Source organism: Chlorocebus sabaeus, chromosome 11, assembly GCF_047675955.1.
Source record: "Chlorocebus sabaeus isolate Y175 chromosome 11, mChlSab1.0.hap1, whole genome shotgun sequence".
NCBI classification, from domain to species: Eukaryota; Metazoa; Chordata; class Mammalia; order Primates; family Cercopithecidae; genus Chlorocebus; species Chlorocebus sabaeus.
In genome coordinates this window covers 62,740,792-62,762,363 of record NC_132914.1, presented here as the reverse complement: position 1 = coordinate 62,762,363, position 21,572 = coordinate 62,740,792, and the positions used below count along the sequence as shown (strand labels likewise).

At 40.9% G+C, this 21,572-nt stretch overlaps 1 protein-coding gene across 6 annotated transcripts in view; it reads right to left on the bottom strand.

The window, feature by feature from the left end:
• MSRB3 (methionine sulfoxide reductase B3) overlaps positions 1-12,554 on the bottom strand; it is a 193,874-nt gene extending 181,320 nt beyond the window's left edge. The window contains exon 1 of one of the 6 annotated variants that reach the window (XM_073020917.1): positions 12,267-12,554. In XM_073020917.1, the coding sequence (XP_072877018.1) occupies positions 12,267-12,483 (217 nt within the window). In that variant the 5' untranslated portion in view covers positions 12,484-12,554. Of the gene's footprint in view, positions 1-11,611; positions 11,703-12,055; positions 12,172-12,266 lie in introns of those variants that run through there. The other 5 variants (XM_073020918.1, XM_073020916.1, XM_073020919.1 and 2 more) reach the window with 5 other exon arrangements.
• Between the last annotated feature and the right edge of the window lie 9,018 nt (positions 12,555-21,572).

The window sequence follows — 21,572 nt, the reverse complement described above, 5'->3', positions numbered from 1 at the left end:
ACAGAAATGTTTAAGTATCTTACAAAGTTAAATGGGAAAAAGCATAATTAAAAGAAAAGACTACATAGGAGTCAAAGTAGTATAATGATTACAAACATGGACTGTGAAGCCAGACTGCCAGATTAAATCACAGTCATACAAATTACTGAACATTCTTGCCTCAGTCCTTAACCTTAATATATGATTTATCATGATGATATTGTACTTCCTTGATAAAACTGTAATAAATAAATAAATATTTAGAATAGTGCCTGACACATAGCACATATCTGTATGTCAATAGTTGCTATGATTATCAGTTATCATCACTATTATTATTATTTTTAAATATATAGATAATGAAGCTAGAAAGCAATAGGAGAAAATACAAATTTGATTCCATAGGAAAACATAAGAATCCTAATGGATAAATGACCAAGGAGCATAAATAAATTAAAAAGTAGAAAAACATATGGATAATAAAAGAAATGCTAAGTTTTAGAAAGATGAGTTATATACACCAATATAGATAATATAAACATAATTTTGTGGGGGATAAAGAAAACATGGTACACATACATCACAGAATACTACATATCCATAAAATATGTGATCATGGCTTTTGAAGCAACATAGATGGAACTGGAGACCATAATCCTAAACAAATTAATGCAGGAAAAGAAAACCAGATGCCACATGTTCTAAGTGGGAGCTAAACATCGAGTACACATGGATATAAAGAAGGGAACAATCGACACTGGGGCCTATTTGAGGGTGGAAGGAGGGGTGAGGATTGAAAAATTACCTATACCATACTGATTACCTGGGTGACAAAATTATCTGCACACCAAACTCCCACGACATGCACTTTACCCATGTAACAAACCTGCACATGTATCCCTTGAACCTAAAATACAATTTACAAAGAAAAAAAAATGCAGGTCACAGAGGATACACAGCAGATGATAACTTTTTTTTCTTTTTTTGAGACAGAATCTCATTCTGTCACCCAGGTTGGAGTGCAATGGCACGATCTTGGCTCACTGCAACCTCCACCTCCCGGTTCAAGCAATTCTCCTGCCTCAGCCTCCCGAATAGCTGGGACTACAGGCATGTGCTACCGTGCCGGCTAACTTTTGTATTTTTAGTAGAGATGGGGTTTTGCCATGTTAGCCAGGCTAGCCTCGAACTCCTGACCTCAGGTGATCCCCCCACCTCGGCCTCCCAAAGTGCTGGGATTACAGGTGTGAGCCACCACACCTGGCCAATAACATTTATATAATGTTCTAACACATGCAAAACTGAACAGTATGATATAGAGACATACATCTATGATAAAATTATAAAGAAAACAAGAGTTTATCAGTTATTTGTGTTCAACAATAATCACAAAATATAGGACTGTGGGTACTTCTGAATAGAGGAAATGTGTGTCTCACAGGCAACTTCACATTCCATTTCTGAAGCCGGATGAGGGTACCCAGATTTTTTAAAAATATTTGTTATACCTTATATAGACACTATATATTCTTTTTTGTGTATAAAATATTCTCTCATAAGAAAGACAAATCTTACAAGTAAATTTTACAGGCAAGAGAAGACACTTTTTAAAATCATCAAATTAGTCAAGTTTTTTTCTTTAAAACTCACAGTGAAGTTTTTTTAACAATAAGACCAGATTAACTAACCTTAAGAGTTAAATACATTTAATAGGGTAATCAGAGACAAATTCTGATGGTAATATATCCTGCTAAATGAGGACTTTTCTCATCTGAAATCTATTGTCAAACATAAATAAGCAATTCCCAGCTGCATATTTGGAAAGACATAATTTCTAGGGCTTAATACCATTACTCCAGATGGGATATTTAATATGATGCTTCTGATACATTGTAATCTGTTCTTTAAATACTAAATCTTTAAAAGGGTTATGTAACTTTGCCAATAGATCAAATTACTGGGCACACTGGGCTAGGAAGTTCAAACACAAGATCTTAGATGCAGTGTAACATTTATAGTGAATTGCACAAGATAGTCAACTTAAACAAAATATTTAAAAAGAAGACATAATTTTGTATACTGTATTAAATATATTATTCCATTAAAACTTATGAAAAGTTGGAGACTTTAAAATAATCCATAAATTACAGAATCTTTTTTTGGAGGAGGGCGCGGGGGACGGAGTCTCACTCGGTTGCCAGGCTGGAGCGCAGTGGCACGATCTTGGCTCACTGCAACCTATGCCTCCCGGGTTCAAGTGATTCTCCTGCCTCAGCCTCCTGAGTAGCTAGGACTACAGGCGCACACTACCACGCCCAGCTAATTTTTGTATTTTTAGTAGAGACAGGGTTTCACCATGTTGGTCAGGATGGTCTCAATCTCTTGACCTCAGGTGATCCGCCCGGCTCGGCCTCCCGAAGTACTGGGATTACAGGCATGTGCCACCATGCCCAGCCTACAGAATCTTAAAGCAACATCAGGTATTACCCAGTCTAATTCATTCATTTTGCAGATATGAAAACTGAAGCACAAGAAGTTTAAACGACTCAGGCAAGAACAGGACTAGAAAAACCTAGATTTCCAATTCACTGTCTAATGTTCTTTTCATAATACCACACTGACTCCCCGGCAACATGAACACATACACAAGGATGCAAATATGCAAATGAGCCTACAATTTTTCAAGTGGCTCTGCATGCAGGTAAACATGCTCTGCCCTCAACCCTCCTCTTCTTGGTCCCCTAAGACGATCTGACTAGAAGGCATATTCGCACCCCACGAAATCAGAAACAAGGGGGACTACAGTGCACTTTTTCCTTTTTGCTCTCAATTACTGAGACCAGAGTTGCAAAACAACTTCTCACCCATTGCCCTATCTAATCTGGACTGTTACAGGAAGATACGAGCTTATCTTCCCTAGCTACACACCACTAATCTAAGATAAAATAAGTATTCACCTATAATAGGCCCTATAGTTCTCTCTCAACCCCAACCAAACTCAGGTTCTCTGACAATCAAACACAATAAAAACAAAAAAAATGTACTGGATGTGGAGGCTCATGCCTATAATCCCAGCACTTTGGGAGACCAAGGCGGGAGGACTGCTTAAGTCCAGGATTTCAAGACCTACCTGGGCAACATCTCTACATAATTTTTTTTTAAATTAGCCAGCATGGTGACACAAGTCTGTAGTCCCAGCTACTCGGGAGGCTGAGGTGGGAGGATCACTTGAGCCCAGGAGGTCAAGGCTGCAGTGTGCAGTGAGCTATGATCCTGCCTGGGATCATGGCACTCCAGCCAGGGCAGCAGTGGGAGACCCTGTCTCCAAAAAAAGAGAGAGAAATGAAAGAACAAACATAAAATTTAGGGCTATCTAATTTATACAAGGACTGTCCTGAGTTGTTTTTCAGTTTTTGGTTTTGCTTTTTTTTTTTTTCTTTTTGAGAAAGGGTCTTGCTCTGTCACCCAGAATGGAGTACAGTGATGCAATCATAGCTCACTGCAGCCTCGAACTCCTGGGCTCAAGCAATTCTCCCACCTTAGCCTCCAGAGGAGCTGGGACCACAGGTGCGTGCCACCACACCTTGCTAATTTCTTTTTTTAATTTTTAGTAGAGGCAAGGTCTTGCTATGTTGCTCAGGCTGGTCTCGAACTCCTGATCTCAAGTGCCTCCTTCCTTGCTTCCCAAAGTGGTGGAATTACAGGCATGAACTACAGTGCCTGGCCTTGAGTTTTGTTTTGTTTTGTTTTGTTTTGTTTTTAATAGATTCTACAATGTTGCATGGGCTTATTTTCAATAATGCCTTAAGTCTTACATACGTACTGAAAGATGTTTTTGTCTTTAAATAAAATAAGTGACCCAAGAAACCATAAGGATTTGTCATGTAATTTATAGTAACAGAAGACATGTCATGGCTATAACGGAGACGGGTAGGTGTATACTCACATGCAAATCAACTAAATTTCACTTTAAAATAGCACTGTAGTTCTAACAACAATGCTCATTTACCTAAAAACATAATTTTTAAAAAGTATTTATTTACTGTAATTGACTTCTAATCCCTGAGACGATTTAAAAGTCCAGTCTTAGTATAAAGTACATTGTCTGGCATAACATACACAAATGCTATTGTAAGAGGATTCTGAGGAGTTTCCCTGTCATTCCAAAATTTCCGCTATGACTCAAATTTTCAAATAGAAGTTTCCCCTATACCCCACATTCTAAAGTAAGACGACAATGAGCTACTCAAAGTTGAGACCAGAACTTCCCTGAGAGTATCCATAAAGCAAGAAATCAAGCGTCCATAGACTCTCTAAGTCATAATTTCCACATGTACACTTTCCAAATACATGACAATGTTTTTATATTTACAAGAACTTATTTCAAAGTTTTATAGTAGCTTTTGTTGTTACATATTTTCTCAGTCAACAGATACTAAAAACATAATTACTACCACATGGAAGGGTTCCAATTATTTTTAAAGACTTGGAAATTACTCAATACTACATACTGTATGTAAATGTGTCACTTTAGACAAATGTTATGAACAATACACTATTTTTATAAACCTAGAATCAGGATACACCATTCACCTGGAAGCTAGACCCTGAGAAAACACTTCCTGGCTTTTGGGGGATTTTTGTTTGTTTTCTGAGACAGGGTCTCACTCTGTTGCCCAGGCTGGAGTGCACGGGTACGATCTTGGCTCACTGCAACCTCTGCTTCCTGGGCTCAAGCAATCCTCTCACCTCAGTCTCCTGAGTAGCTGGGACTACAGGCATGCAACACAATGCCCAGCTAATTTTTGTAGTTTTTGTAGAGATGGGTCTCACTATGCTGCCCGGGCTGGTCTCAAACTCCTGGACTCAAGTGATTCACTTGCCTCAGCCTCCCACAGCGCTGGGATTAAAGGCATGAGCCACCAAACCCAGCTGAAAACACTTCCTATACCAGCATTCTTTCTCTATTTCACCTATATTCATCTCCACATTTTTTTTTTTTACACTGCCATGTTTTTCTTTATTCCTGCTCAGTACAGATCGGTGGGCATTTCTGGTTGCACAGCCAAAACCATCTCTTCTTTTCTGGATAACAGAATTCCAAACTGTTTGGGAGATACGGTGCACAACCCCAGGATATTTACTAGCGGTCGTTCTGAGAGTGAGGGGAAATTAGATATATGGAGAGTCTGATGGGAGTATCTGGAAAAGGTTTCTTTTCCTTGTCAGAGAGCCATTTAAGAAGAAACCATTTTGCCCAGGCCCTTTCTTTATGCTTTGTGTGGCAGCCATCTTGAAGCCACGCTGGGATTCATTGCCAGCAATCTGAGGATAGCTGAGAGAAAAGATGGGAGAAGTCTGGATCTTTGATAAAAATGCTTAATGGCTGCACCAACACCAGCACTTCTTACCTCTAGACTTCTGATTAGGTGAGATGGTAATTGCGAGTGTTGCTTAAACTGGTTTTAGTTAGAGTATTTCATTCTTCCAGTGGCAGGCCTTCCCACTGATAGATGTGGTATTCGGTACCATCTTTGGTTTTTGGAGAAGGCAGAAATTTCATTTCAGTAGACTTGTGTTGGAATGTAGCAAGAGAGAACTGGGTCAGGAGGGTGTGGGTATTCTGAAGCATTCAGATGGGGAAAAGGTCTGCAGGTGCATTTCCGCATTTTATAAACCTCCTTAATCTGTGTGAATAAAGCCCTCTCATAAAATAAATTCCCTCAACTTTCCTTTAGGAAAGTATCAATAAATCACCCTGAGGTTTCCAAATCAGCACACAACTGGGTAAGGCAATCATACCAATGCCCAGTAACAACGCTGCTCCAGGCTACCACGGCCAAGTGCCAGATATCACGGCACAGTGACCGGAGTGGCCAACTCAAGTAAGTGTACAGGAACCTTGCAGTCAACACTTGAAGAGATAAGGCAAGCAAAGAATTCTGTAAAAAAGAGGGCAGTATGTGATTTATCATTATTTCTCACTTTAGGAAGTTATCAATAATTATTTTGGGGATAAGAACCTGACCACGGCCACAAAAAGTGACCATAAAGGACCCCAAAAAAGTATAAAGAATATTCCATCTGGTGGAAATCATATCTTCTTCACATTCTGTCCAGTCTTGGGGAAGAAGAGGGAGGAACGAGGAGGAGTGTGAGACAGAATGTGTGTTCAAACTGGTGATGATGAAGACATTTAGGAGTTAGTCCTTTATCTGCAGAAAGATAAGAAGCCACTGAGGAAGGGTTAAGCAAGGAAGGAGGGGAAATGATTTTGTAATTCAGAAAAGTCATTGTGGATGCAGTATTCTTTGTCCAACATTTCCCATGTATTCTCTCTCAAGTTAGTAAAGGTGATGTCCCCTCAACAAGGAAAGCTCGTGAACACGACGCCATATACAGACTCGGCATCTTTTAAAGTCAGATCAAATTCTCTCTTCTCTATGATGATTTTCCTATACCCTTCCTTTTACTCCAGCTAACAAATGCTCTCTTCTTCTCTTTATTTTTAACTCTCGTTACTCATACATGTTTTATTTCCAGCCTTGATCTCTCCCTCCAAGTTCCAGTTTCACACTTCAGATTCTACTACACATCTCCACAGGAATATCCTACCAGCACCTCAAAAGCAAGAGATCTAGAACAAAACTTATTTTTACCTCCACCCACAAACCTGCTGAGATCACATTCTCTCCATCACCCAGGCTTATATGTCACCTTTTATTCATCCCTTTCTTTGCCAATATCCAACTGCTTATTTCTATCCAATGTACTTTAGCAACACTTCTACTGCAGTGCTGCTACTCTCGTTAGGTCTTCATTCCTTAAGAGAAACTCTCAAAACACTTCTTTATTGGTCCTATGACTTATTTCCCAATTCAATTCATTCTCTAAACTAGTAGATTATATAACTCATCATTCACCTTTGATTATGACATTTCAAGGATCAAAAATGTCAGTCTCATAACTTACTAACCCAATCCAAGTTCCCTAACAGCATTAAAAGCCTTCCACTTAATTTTCCATATTTGTACTTTATTGTCCCATTATCCCTCTTTATACATGCTCATTTTCCTCTACACCTGTCCTCTCTATCTGATTTGATAAATTTTGGGTGCTCCACAAAAGCTGATTTCTTTCCATATGAGTTGCTGTCCTCTCCTTCCCCCTGCCATCTCAGTTACAGGAAAGCATCCTATCATTTGTATATTCTGTCTTCATACAGGAAATTAGAGTATTCATGGAAAAGCCTGTAAAATCTAGGAAACAGACAAGTATTAAGAAAGAAGAGCTGAGTGACTGAACTCCAATTTCAAAAGAAGAAGACAGCAGCAAGCAGGATACCATAAAAGTATCAGAGTATTTGAAAAAGTCAGAATTATTATACCTGGAACAATGGATGCTGAGAGCCTATCAGAATTCTTCTAGCTGAGTACAGTGGCTCATGCCTGTAATCCTAGCACTTTGGGAGGCTGAGGCTTGGAGATCGCTTGAGGTCAGGAGTTTAAGACCAGCCCGGCCAACATGGTGAAACCCCATTTCTACAAAAAAATACAACAATTAACTGGGCATGGTGGCAGGTGCCTGTAGGCCCAGCTACTCAGAAGGCTGGGGTGGGAGAATCACCTGATTCCAGGGAGTTTGAGGCTGCAGTGAGCCATGAGTGTGCCACTGCACTCCAGTCTGGGTGACAGAGTGAGATCCTATCTCAAAAAAAAAAAAAAAAAAAAAAAAAGAAGAAGAAGACGAAAGAAAACATTCTAGGTGATTCACTGACATATGGAATTTATAGTTTAGTGAAGATGAATATATATGGACTTAACTACCACACAAGACAATATAGTAAAACTTGTACTCCAACCATGGTCCAAAACGCCTTAGAAGCACAAGGAAATTACAAATTCTGTGGCAAGAGGAAAATGTCACAAACTACCATATGAGAGGCCTGAAGGACTTCAACCTTTTCTGATAGAGAAGAGGTTCAGGCAGTAGGAAAAGCCTAAAGGAAAGGAAGAGGCAGAAAATGTTAGATATGTGTGAGAAATAGGAAAACAACTGATTAATTCTTGGTCCCTAAACTATTACTATTTCAAATATCTCTACCACTTATATAGTTTTAATGAACTTATCCTAAAGAGCCAATGGAGGTCAGCATTTTATTCAGTGAATTCCTGAAAATATGCAGATGATTATTAGCAGAGTGAATTAGTTGTTATCAAAGAAAATGCTCACAATTCATTTTAAGGACTACAACCTCATAACATAAAATGGAAAAATGCAAAATCAAACCATCTATATGACTGTACTATGTACACCAGATAACTCTAGAATTAGAAGAGACTTTAGGGAAAATCTAGGTCTACCATGTGACCTAAACTGTGTCTATCAGGTTCTACCTCCCAGGAATTTAGGATCAAGGTTCAATAATATAGTTCCTCCTTATGAAGGGACACATAAATACTCAGGAGCTGCTGAGCAGCCACATCTAACCATGAAGAGAAAAAAAGAAAAAACAAAAACACCAGCAAAGAAAGAACAGTGAAGCAAACAAAGACTAGAGACAGGGAACGTTCTAGATTTTCCAGTCCCTGATCTCAGGCCCTAAATGAGGTCTGCCTGCATTTGACTTCCAATAGTTTTCCAACAAATTCCTTTCTTCCTTTTTGCTAAAACTAGTTCATTTCTGTTACATGCAACAGAAGCTTAACTAAGGCAATAACCAAAATCTTTCATAAAGTCAATTGTTTGATGAATTACTGATCTTTTCTGTACTTTCCTTTTTTGTACTTCCCTTAAAGCCATAAATATGACTTCAGCATACTCTACAGACAAATATACGAACAGGGATGAGGGACTGTGCTAAGCAATTTTTTTTTTTCTTTCTGAGACAGAGTTTTGCTCTTGTCGCCCAACATGGAGTGCAGTGACATGATCTTGGCTCACTGCCTCCTGAGTAGCTGGGATGACAGGTACCCGCCACCACGCCTGGCTAATTTTTGTATTTTTCATAGAGACAGGGTTTCACCATGTTGGCTAGGCTGGTCTCGAACTCCTGACCTCAGGTGATCCGCCTGCCTCGGCCTTTCAAAGTGCTGGGATTACAGGCGTGAGCCGCCACACCCAGCCTGTGCTGAGCATTTTAAAAGGAAAGTCCATCATGGCCAGGAAAGAGAAAATACAGAATATTCAAAGTAAATCCTTGATATACAGCAATAAGAAATGCTAACGACTGGCAAATTAAATAGCTGATTACCCTCCCATCCAAATTCAATTTAATCTGCTAAATCAGATAGGTAGATCCAACTCAATCTTCTCTGAGGTAAGATCCAAAGGTCATAACCCATTATAGGCTATTTCATCTGGAATGCTCACAGATAACTAGCCTTCCCAACCACGGGAATGTCTGGATGCTCTCTGGCAGTATCCCTAACTCAGACCTAAATAACAAAACTGAATATTAAACTGTCTTAAGGCCTGGGCTTAACTATCCCCGAAAAGCAGTTAGGCATTTACCCTATGACATAACCAGCACTTTCTGCTATTAGATGAGGAAGAAAAAGTAATAGACGCTTAACAAGGAATTTGTCCAGGTATGTATGTATCTTTGTGCATGTTCCAGGTGTTAACACAATCCTGAGACAGATCCGGACTATCCAAAGCTGGACCACACCCATCACATTTGGCTATGGTAGACCAGTTTGACATGTATAGCAAGTCACAGGTTGACAATCAGAAGTTTGAACCACATGTAGTAGGTGGCTCTGCAGAGTTATATAAACAAAAACAATATTATAGGATCTTGGAGTTAGAAGAGACATGGAAACCGTCCAACTTAATAATTTTACCAAGAAGCTAAACATGGGAATCAGATTCATCAACCAAATCCGTAACTATGATAAATTAATTACACAGGTACAGAAAAATTAGAGGGATTGTGACCAGATTATGATAGAATCAAAAATGCAGTGGTGTGATCACGGCTCACCACAGTCTTGATCTCCCCGGCCCAAGCAATCCTCCCACTTCGGCTTCCCAAGTAGCTGAGACCACAGGAGTGAGCCACTATGCCCAGCTAACATTTTTTTAATTTTTGTAGAGACAGGGTCTCCCTATGTTGCCCAGGCCGGTCTGCAACTCCTGGGTTCAAGCGATCCTCCTGGACTGGCCTCCCACAGTGCTGGATTACAGGCATGAGCCACTACACGTGGCCTTAAAATCTATTTTTAATTAATAAGTGGCATATGTATTAGAAAAACTGATGAATCTCACTGTTGGGATAGTCTTTGGATATTCTTTTGAGTTGAGCAAAACAGTAAGGATTTCTGACTTAATGGATTACCATCTTAGTTAAAATACTGGAACAAGCACTTTTAAGAACAAAAAGCAATGTGTTGATTCAAAATCTCAATTACATTGTATGCTGCAAACTTGCCAGACAGTTTAGGCACTGTGACGAAATTCTAGATGGCAAAGAGCTACTTATCTTAATATAAAAATTTCCAGATATTTGTATACGACCCTAACATAAGTCATCAGAAATTAGACTGATATATCAGCTGGGACCAAAATTAAAAGAATATATGTTTAAATGGTTCAAATATAAACTTGGTGTTCGAAATTACTGGCAAGGGGCCAGTACAGTGGATTTTGGTCTTCGAAGGCCAGTTCACCACAAGTATTAGATAAGCCAACACATCACTGGGGAAAAAGAAAGCATACATGTATTTCCTGGCAATAAAATCCACTCTTCGCTATCCAGCACAGTATTTTTTAGAAATCCATTGATAAAATGTGAAATTAGAACCTGTTGTATTTCCCAAGAAGTGCCATTAAAGTTACTTCTAAAATACGAATCTATAAAAAGCAGGGGTTTTTTGAAAAACAATACTATGCAGAAACAAATTTGAAACCAATATCACTGCTCAAGTTACTATTTACAAATTGCAAATTTAATAAAGTTAAATATTGTAAATATCTGTCATTAATCTGAACTGACAATTTTATAAGTTATATGAACCCTGAAGATTTTTCATAGACAAAATTGTCTTTGAAAATCCATTTTGCCACCAGTGCTGCAAATGAAAATATGAAGAGATAAACCAGAAAGTACTGAAAATAATCTATGCTTCACAGAGTCAGGTTTCAACTAATTTATGAGTCCTAGTTTGCCATATCTTATTTGACAATTTAGTCTATTGGTAGCAAAAACAAAAGCAAACTGAAATCTCCTAAGTAATCTCAGCTCTAAGGAATTATAATTTATGTTCTTCCATTCCAGACAAAATTAAGAAACAAGAAACTTTGACGACTACTCATCACAAATGTAAAAGTCCATGCAATTTTCCATTTACCTTTATCCCTACCTTTGTACTTTCAAATAACTGCTTTTTAAAATAATAATCTGATATTAAATTCCCCCCTAGTATTTTCCACATGATTCAAGAAGATTATCTTATGAAATCTTACTGTAACGACTTCAAAACTGCCACTTCCGATAGCTATTAGCCCTAAACCAAATAAGGCAGGAACAGCCCTTTTCATTCATATAGTTTGACTTGAAATAGTCCAGTGTAAAACTTCAAAAATAGACTTGGATGCCATTTTCTACTTAAAAACAAAACAAAACTGATACCTGGCAAACTAGGGGTTCTGTTCGATTTTGGCCTGTGAAATGCCAGCCGGGCCCGCGGTAGTCTGGCCCAGCAGCGGGGTAGCAGCGCACTGAGGGCGGGCGGGCGGCGGGTGCGCTCCCGGGTGCACCCCTCCCTGCCGCCTGCCCGGCGCCCCTGTCCTCTCCGAGGCACGCGGCGAAAAGCGCAGGCCTGGCGGGCCGGTTCCCACGCCCTGGGCCCGTTATCCGAGCGGCAACCCTGGCAGGGCCGACGCACGGAGCAGAGGGCTCCGGGATGGACCCCTCCCCTGCCTCCCGCGGGCTGCCCCGCCAGAACCCTCTCTCGGGGGCCCGCGCGGGGCGAGAGGCTCCCGCGGGTTCAGGTTCGCTCCCGGGACAGGATAAGGTGTCAGTAAGGCTGCCAGACGCCTCCCGTCGGCGGGTGTGGGGGAAGCCAGCCCTGACCTCCTTCCGTTCGGCCCCTCACCGCTGGCGCGGGGCGCAACCCTTCTGCTCCCCTTCTCGGCTGAGGCAGGGGCTGTCTCCGCAGGCGGCCGAGGGGGCGCAGCAGGCGCGGAATGGAATCCGGGCTCGGGGTCACACCCTAACGTGGCAGGGTCGGGGTGGGAGGGGTGAGGCGAGGAGGGGAGGAGAGGGGAGGGGAGCCCTAACTTACCGGACTGCGCACTTCCCAGAGCCGCGGCCAGGCAGAGGCAGAGGCAGAGCGAGAGGGGGCGCGGGAGGGTCCGCCGCGGGCTCATGGAAAGGCCAGGCAGCCGCCGCCGCTGTCCGAACCTCGCTCCCTCCCTCCCCGGCTCCGGGCGACGGACGGGGCGGCAGGAGGCATGACGGGAAATTCCTGGGCACGGGCAGCCGAGTCCAAATATGAGCATAGGAGACGAGCGAGGGAGGACCACGGAGCGCGCCGGCCGCGGACGGGGCCCGCTGCCCGGGGCTCTGCGGCCGCCAACTCCCTCCTCCTCTGCCCTGTCCTCTTCCTCCTCCTCCTCCTCCTCCTCCTCTGCGTCGTCCTCCTTCTCCTCCTCCCCCTCCTCCTCCTCCTTCCCAGGGTTGCCGGCCGCCCTCTGCCAGGGGGCATCCCTTTCCAACACGGGACCTCAGAGCACAGCCGAGCGCCCACCTGGCGTGTTCCACCTGAGACCACTGAAGGAGTGGGAAACAGACAAACCAACACGAAGAGACCGGACAGCGAGCCAGGGACTTGTGGGAAGACGTGTCAGGAGTTGAGAGCGTTGGTGGTGAGGGGATAAAAAGTTGTGGGAGAGTGAGGTAGGAGCAGGGCTGCCAGTTAGTTACTTGGCCATCCTATACATACCGAACAAGCACTCACTATAATACGCGTTCCAGGTGAGCTGGCCCTCTCTAGCAGAGGAGGGTGAGTGTGTGTGTGTTCTTGGCCAAAACTGCAAAGGGGCTCGTCCCAAACTTATGTTTGAACACCATATATGGAGCCCAGGCAGGCTGGCTGAACAATAGTTTTTCACAACAAAATGCTTAAGTTTACACTGGTGTTTCTCTCCACGTGGCTCCAATCTCTATTCATGTCCACCCCCCAACCCCCTCCACACACTTGTTTTGTATTTACCGTAACTTGTCTAAAATGCAATGCTGTAATTCATTCAGAAGGTGCCACCTCTGATGAACAAAACTTCAGTCCTATATGTTTAATTACAGGCCCAAGCCTGTAATTGCCTGAGTTTTCCTTGGCACTGATAACTCCTTGGGTAATCAAGTCCAAATGGCCCTTAACTTTTCAAGACAACATAATTATGTCTTAATTACTATATTTTTTCCCTGAAACTAATGGGACAGGACCTGGAGATATAGGGTGTTAAGTAGTTACGAACATTTTAAAATGCTAGATGATACAGAAATGATTTATTGATCCAAAATACTTAAGGGGTAAATATCAAACAGATTTAGAGTGTGGATTATTTCATCATGAACCAAAGTGATGGTAATTTGTACATCACACTATTTGTTTGAAAATGCTGTATTTGAAAATCAAAAACCTTGTTTCAAATCAAACTCAATTCTGGCAAAGTATTAAAACACATACACCAAAAAAACAGTCCATTGCAAGTGGCTCACCTCAAAACATCTGGCAGTGAAAAAACCACATCCTGTGAATTAAAGATAGCAAGTGGGCAAATGTCATCCTTAATGCATTGGCAATTATAATGGGACTAAGGGTAGATGACCCAGATAAAGTAATTGTGAATAAATTGTAATGCAATGAATACAGAATTTAAATGACACATAAAATGACTATTTAATTAGGAAGCTAGAACCTAGGTAGTTGGAAATACTGAAGAAACTCTTCAGTATTCCCTCCGTTTCCTCTTTTTTTATAGCCTTGTGTTACATAAGTGTCTGTTTTTCTACTTCCCTCACAACACCTTGCAAAGTTCTTTGCCCGTAGTCCAAATGTTTGTTTAAAAACAAAAATAAAATGGGCACAGCCATTTGTAGAAAGGAATATGGGAGCTCCCTAAGTGTTAAACATATTCCAAAGGCTTGCAATAATTATGGCTATATTTAAAATATTTTAGTGAAGAATCTTACATACAAAAATATAAAATTATAAATAATACAATATCATTACAACCTAATTTATGTTAGTAAAAATACAGAGTTCATTGTATCAACATAGCTGACATCACTGTCAGCAATGCCAACTGCTATTCTAAAGGCTTGAATAAATATGCTAAGCGTGGCAGAAAAGAACAAAAGTTACTAAGTGCGTGATAAGAGCCAGACACTGTGCTAGATGTTTTTTATACCTGATATCTCATTTAACCCTTACAAATATCTCTGAGATTATTTTTATCCCTATTTTACAGCTAAGGAGGCTGAGCCATAGATAAGTAATATGCTACCAGGAAGAGGTGAAGTAGTATTAGAATTAAATCCTCATTCTAAGTGTATATATATTTTACCATACTAATCAGTCTTATTTTCTCTACATTAAAAAAAAAAGTGGCATTCAAAAACTGTATTCGTTGGGCTCTTGTGGTTTTAAGTAACTGGTATGCACTCAGGTTACCTCAAGTAACCGAGGTAAAGAATACATGTGGAAATAAGACCAGAGGCTTACCTGGCGTGTCAGATCATCCTTTGTGGGCATGGTGGGTGGGGCCTGTGCCTTTGATAGCTAGGGAAACAGGAAAGGTACCACCCCCTTGACCACATTCCTATGAGTTTTGTAGTTTAACCATTGATACTTTAATCATATATTTTACAATGCTTTTTAAATGTCTTCTTTGTTAATAACAATCATGTTACCATATTCCGTTCAACATTGATTTTAAGGCAAAAGACCCAGAGGAGGTAGCTGCTTCTGGCTGCTTCCTACACCATCCCTCCCCCAACCCAGTGGTGTGCTGGTAAACATTTAACAACCAGATCTGGATGAAAGGGGTAGGGGCCCTTATCTACAGCGTTAACCAATTCACATGGTACAAATACTCCCACCAACCAGATGTCTCTGAAGGCAGGGTTGGGAAGGGATCCACACAACCAGTTTTCGGGGCCATAGAGTCAGCTCCGGCATACCACAGCTGCAACTCATGAAATGTCTTCAGAACACAGAATAATTCAAGTTGCATAACCACAGCTCTTTGTCTCTCTGCCTGTGTTTCCACTTCTGTTCCCACAACCAGGTGCCAACTCTCTCCATACATCTCATAAACAAATGCCCCAGGGGGAAGAATCTGATTCTATCACCATTCTTATATTAAGTCTGTCTCATAAGCCACTGAGCAGACTATAGAATGGCCGCCCCCGATCCAGGTGCTAGTTCTTCAGTTGTGGCTAAGATGGAAAGGTCATATGCCAACAGAACATGGCCGCCCATCCTAAAGAAACAGCCTGTGTTGCTGTCTTTTTATAGGGCTGTGCTTGGGGCAGCCTCTTTCAAAAAGAATAGGTGAACATGACAGGCATCTAAGCTGTAACCTCCCCAAGGTGCTATTCTCAGCTCTTTAATAAAATCTCCTCAGACACTGCACAAAGCCTTGGGACAGCCCCCACTTCACATACCCCAAGAAACATCTTAGGTGGATGCCAACAACTGTAAAACAAGTGCCACTGTTCTAAACCAATTAATGCTCAATTGGACAGTAACAGTAATACCTCTTGGGGGATGTAATTCTTCAAACTACACTCAATACAAACTCCCCAAATTCTGCTTTCCTATAGTGGGAAGTGGGCAGTTATTACTCTCACCCCTGACAAAACTGTGTTATACTGATAGAAGCATGCCTCCTGCCTCAGTGCGCTACAGTGGGAACAGGGTTGAGAACTATTCTCAACAATGTGGGGGGCACACCATGAGTACTGACTGACTAAGGGAGACGCCTGAATTTTTCTCAGATTCTGAAAAATGATCTCCATTGCCATAACACCGTCCAGCCCCCAGTCACCAAGTGCGTTAAAATAATAAGCACTCACTACCAGCAAATCAGGTAGGACTCATAAAGCAGAGAGAGAAGACCAAATTAAAGTGACCATTTTCCTTCTTTTCACAGTAAAGTGATTTGCCTGCATCTCCAATGATGGTATTTTCTGTTTGACACAGTCGAAGCTATCCCTTTTGTTGATAAATTCTGGAGAAGTTGAAGTCTATACTCCTGTGATTGATGTGCTGCCTGACTCTGACAGATTTTTCTTTGGATATGCTGCAGTAAGTAATAAATATTTAACAAGATTTTCCATATTATAGAGAATTAAGTAATCGTCTCTAGACCAACAAAGCTGCTTGGCTTTTGGCAAGGTTTTATAACATAAAGCGGAATAGGCAAAAATCAACTACACACACAGAGAATAGGACAAGGGGAAGAATTAACTTTTTAAGTGGTACAGAAGCATTCACTCAGTCTCTGTTCCTAAGTGCTTCTTGTATTGCCAGCATCTCACCCTATGGGTATGTATGTCCAATTCTAAAGGTGTGTATTTTTCAAACAACTTGGCCCTAACTGCAGATCAGTTCTTTTATCTATTGTTCAGCCAAAATGGCTACGATCTGGTCCAGTGGTAGAGGAAACTCTAGCTGTGTTAGGTTTTCTGGGAAATGGCATGTTGTTTTCCAAAATGATGACTCAAGGGATTTTCACCCTACAAGCTGCTGTTACAGCTTAACGGCCACATAAGAGTCAGGACCACTCAGGAGTCAGGGACTTGGGCTTTGGTATCAGATACATCTATCCAAGTGTGGCTTCTACTATGAAAGCTTTGGGACAGTGGACAGGTAACTTCTCTAAAGCCTTGATACTTGTGTCTATAAAATGGAACAGTGAAGGTACCTACCACATACGGTGCTTAGCACTTAACCCCACGCTAGCGCATGGTAAGTCCTTAATACATGTCAATATAGTACTAATATTAATTTTTGTTATTACTTCCCGACTTTCAATCACTACAAAGTCATTCTTTGCCCTTAAAGCCTTATCTGATATGATTTCCTCTGTCTTAAATGAGTCATGACTCAGTTTCTCTTCACAGCTCAGAATCCTGCATTTGTATTCATAGTTACTTCTTAAGGAAATCTGTTCAGATTTAGTAATCTCTTCAACATATTTTTCTTCAAAATTTCTTTTTATATTTACATCTAAAGTTACTAACAGTAATTATTTTTATAATTTAAAAAAAATTTTAACTCCTTCAAAGCAATAATATTAGAAGACTACACACACATTTAATGATTATTCAAACTATTTTGTGAAAACCACTTTTAGAATTGCCATCAAAATATATGATGCAATTTTTAAAATATCTTCAACAAGGGAAATCATCTTTGCAGTCATTCATTCATTCACTCAAATATCAACCAAATGTTTGCTATGTGCTAAATAGACAATAAACAAGATAAATCAGTAAAATATTTAGTAAGTTAAAGAGTAGTAACTACTGATAAGATAAATAAGGCAGAAAACATTGCTAAAAGTGCTGGGGAAGTGACAATAATGACCTGAAAGAAGAAAGCAAGCCATTCAAATATCTGGGAGAGGAGGGAATAGCAAGCAAAAGCCTGCACCCAAGGTGAAAGCAGGCCTGCTCCGTAGGAGGCCCATCCTGGAGGCCAGGTTAGGAAGTAGATGGTAAAAAGGGTAGTGAGGAGATGGGGAGAGCATTAGTAGCTGTGGTCTGGGAGGCAATCTTGTAGGATCTTATGGGTCATTATAAAGACTTGGGTTTTTATGGTGAGATGGGAGGCTATCACAGCGTTTTCAGTGGAGCAGTTACATTACCTGACTCACATTTTAAGAATAACTCTGGCTATTCTGATAAGGCATGTACAGACCTTGTTAGGAGGTCTTGAAATAACCCAGGTGAGACAGGAGGTGATTTGGAGTAGAGAATATTCAGTGGCGGCGGTGGAAAGTGATTAAATTGCAGATATATTTGGAAGGAGAGGCCCACTAGATTTGCTGACAGACCAAATGTGGAATGTGAAAGAAGAAGGAAAACTTAGAAGTTTAAATTAAAATTTTTAAAATGTGATATATAAGTACATGCTGACAGAAAGTCACTTTGGAAAGCAATAGGAATCATCATAATTTCTTGGGTGGAAGAGAGCTTAATAAAAGTAGCTTCTAGCCAGGTGTAGTGGCTCATGCCTATAATCCCAGCACCCTGACAGGCCAAGGCACGAGGATCACTTGAGTAGTTTGAGACCAGCCTGGTCAACACAGGGAGACCCCATCTCTACAAAAAAAAAAAAAAAAATTAATTAGCCAGGTGTGGTGGCATGTGCCTGTAATCCCAGCTACTAGGGAGGCTAAAGTGGGAGGACCACTTGAGCTTGGGATGTCAAGGCTGCTGCGAGCCATGATTGCACCACTGAACTCCAACCCAGGTGACAGAAAGACTCTGTCAAACGAAAAAAAACAGAAAGAAAGAGAGAGAGGAAGAAAGAAAGAAAGAAAAGAAAGAGAGAAGAAAGACAAGAAATAGAAGAAAGAAAAGAAAGGAAAGAAAGAAAGAAAGAAAAAAGAAGAAAGAAAGAGAAAGAAAGAAAGAAAGAAAAAGAAAGAAAGAAGAAAGAAAGAAAGAAAGAAAGAAAGAAAGAAAGAAAGAAAGAAAGAAAGAAAGAAAGAAAGAGAAAGAAAGAGAAAGAAAGAAAGAAGAGGAGCAGGAGGGAAGGAGGGAAGGAAGAAAGGAAGGAATGGAAGGAAGGGAAGGAAGGAAAGGAAGGAAGGAAGGAAAGGAAGGAAGGAAGGAAGGAAGGAGAAAGAGAGAGAAAGAGAAAAGAAAGAAAACAATTCTAAAAAGTGGGCCGTGGGGAAGATCGGAAGAAGAGTAATGTTGGGAAGCTTACCCAGGCTAGTATTGCAGATACCCAGACTTGAGATGATGAGGACCCCTAGACTAAATGGTAGCAGTGAGACTCAAGATGAACAAGGAGATATGGTAGGAATAAAGTTGTCGGATAAAATACAGAGTACCCAGATACATTTGGATTTTAGATAAAAATCAAAAACATTTTTTAGTATAAGTATTGCATGGGGCAAACTTACACTAAAACATTATTCATGGTTTACCAGAAACTCAAGTTTAACTGGGCATTCCATATTTTTATTTGCTAAACCTGGCAGCCCTAGCGAGAAACTGGTAAACTCACTCCCACCCCGCAAGTCCCCATATTTCAGTCAGAGGCAAATTCTGAAACAAACAAAAAACTTGTGTAATGTGACCAGTGTGATATGGAGAGAAATTCATTGTTAGTCCAGCTCTCTTGAAAATCTTGAAGAGATCAGTAAAGATGTCAATTTTCTTTACAGATCTATTTATTTTCCAGCCAGGGCATGAGCCTTATTAATATTGTGGCTACATTCTATTCTCAATACAGGTTTGATACTATGCTGTATAATCTATATGAATGTGTATATGTGTGCACATGTGCACGTTTAGTGTATGGGTTGATTAGCAAAGGAATTGTAGGGTCAGAGTTCCTGCTGGAGGGAATATTGAATAGGAAACATGGATTGGAGGACCCACAGTCAGCTCACCCATCATCCCCCAGTGTACACATATGAACACACACACAAACACACACACACACACACAGGCAGGGATATTTTTCCCAATGTGGTCCTCACAGGCCAAACCTGTGGCCTTATGTGATTGGACAGTGTATGGTATGGGTGGGAAGGAAGAAGGGCTCAGACTATAAGGCTCCTTTCAGTGGAGGAGTAGGGACAGTTGAAAGATTCAAAGAAGGGGATCCATTTGGAGTAATAACTTGAACCTAGAGGCAGGTCAACAGAAGCATTCAGGAAGGTGACTGTCTGAAACCATAAGACCCTTGGGTGATGCAAGGAGAAATTCAAAGTAGAACTGCAAAACTTTTACCCTTGTCTCTCCTACTTTGTAATTCCATTCTGGAATCGCCTTAGCGGGGCCTGGCATCTAATTTTGTGGAGACTGAAAGGTCAAAGCAGCAAGAAGAAGAGGTATGGTTTCCAACCACTTGTAGATACAGGGAAAGACTATGATTCACAATTGATGATTGACAGTAACCAAGAATAGCCCACAGTAAAGCTAGAGGCCACAAAAGGCCTGCAGTCCACATCCCTGGGGAGTATTATTTCTTTTCTTTCCTGGGTTTTTTTCTTTTTCTTGGCAGGGTCTGGCTCTGTTACCCAGGCTGGAGTGCTGTGGCATGATCATGGCTCACAGCAACCTCCATCTCCCAGGCTCAAGGGATCCTCCCATCTCAGCCTCCCAAGTAGCTGGGACCTCAGGCGCATGCCACCATGCCCGGCTAATTTTTTTTTTTTTTTTTTTTTTGGTAGAGATGGAGTTTTACCATGTTGCCCAGGCTGGTCTCAAACTTCTGGGCTCAAGCGATCCTCCTGCTTTGGCCTCCCAAAGTGCTGGGATTATACCACTTGTGAGCCACTGTGCCTGGCCTGTTGAGGGTATTTTGGAGAAGACAAGTGGAAGAGAAAGTAAAGCCAACCTTCATGACTGGCTTGTGGCCTAATGAGAGCTGGCCCTGAGCAAAAGTGAGCCATGCTCACTTTTGGACATGTGGATAGTAGAGATATAGGGGAAAACTTGGCAGGACTTGGATACTGACTGAATTCTCAAGAGTAATAAAGAGATTTGCAAAGGAAGTGAGAGTCTGCCTCCTTTTGTGACTCCTCAAATGGTAAAGGACACTTAATACATGCTGGTGACTGACCCTTTATAGTTGTAGGGGGAATGATTAAAGTGTAATTTATATGTTTCAACTCTCATAGAGAAAACAAATAGACCAAATAAACCATCAGCCACTTAACTTTTCATGATAACATAAAATGAAATAAAAATAAGAAACCTTGTAGAAACCATTTATACTCTGTTCCCAGTGATAACAGTTATAAGAACAAGTAAAATTGGCTCATGTTAATGAAAATATGTAACTGTATCACAACCAAAGCTCTGAAAAATTCAAGACATTTAATGGAAAGAGACCCAGAAGAGACATTTACTACAGTATCTGAAGTAAAAGCAAGGCATTAAAGCAATCAAAACATCTTCCAAATGAATCAAATGGAAGTCAGCTAATTTCATGTTACTTCATATCAATAAGGAAAAATATATTGGAAACTCCGTATATTAAGTAAGCATTGATATTAGCAACATGAATGAAATAGCTCTAAACTATTTCCAACTTTGCCTCTAAAATTCCTTTGGCCTGATGGCATAACGTATTATTTCCTGTTCTTCTACTCTGTGGGAAGTAACACACCCATTTCAATCTTTGTCACTCTTTTTCCTATATCAGCATTCATGGGAAGAATTATTTGGAGCTGCTCTGATGATCCTCCCTAGGTTGAGACCTCAAATCATATCCAGAAACCGTATGGCAGTGAGTCTCAATCTTAAAAATCAGAATTACTTTGAGAGTTCATTAATATCCTGGGGTCTTTCCCAGACACAGCGATTCAGCAAGTCTGGTGAAAGGTTCAGGAAT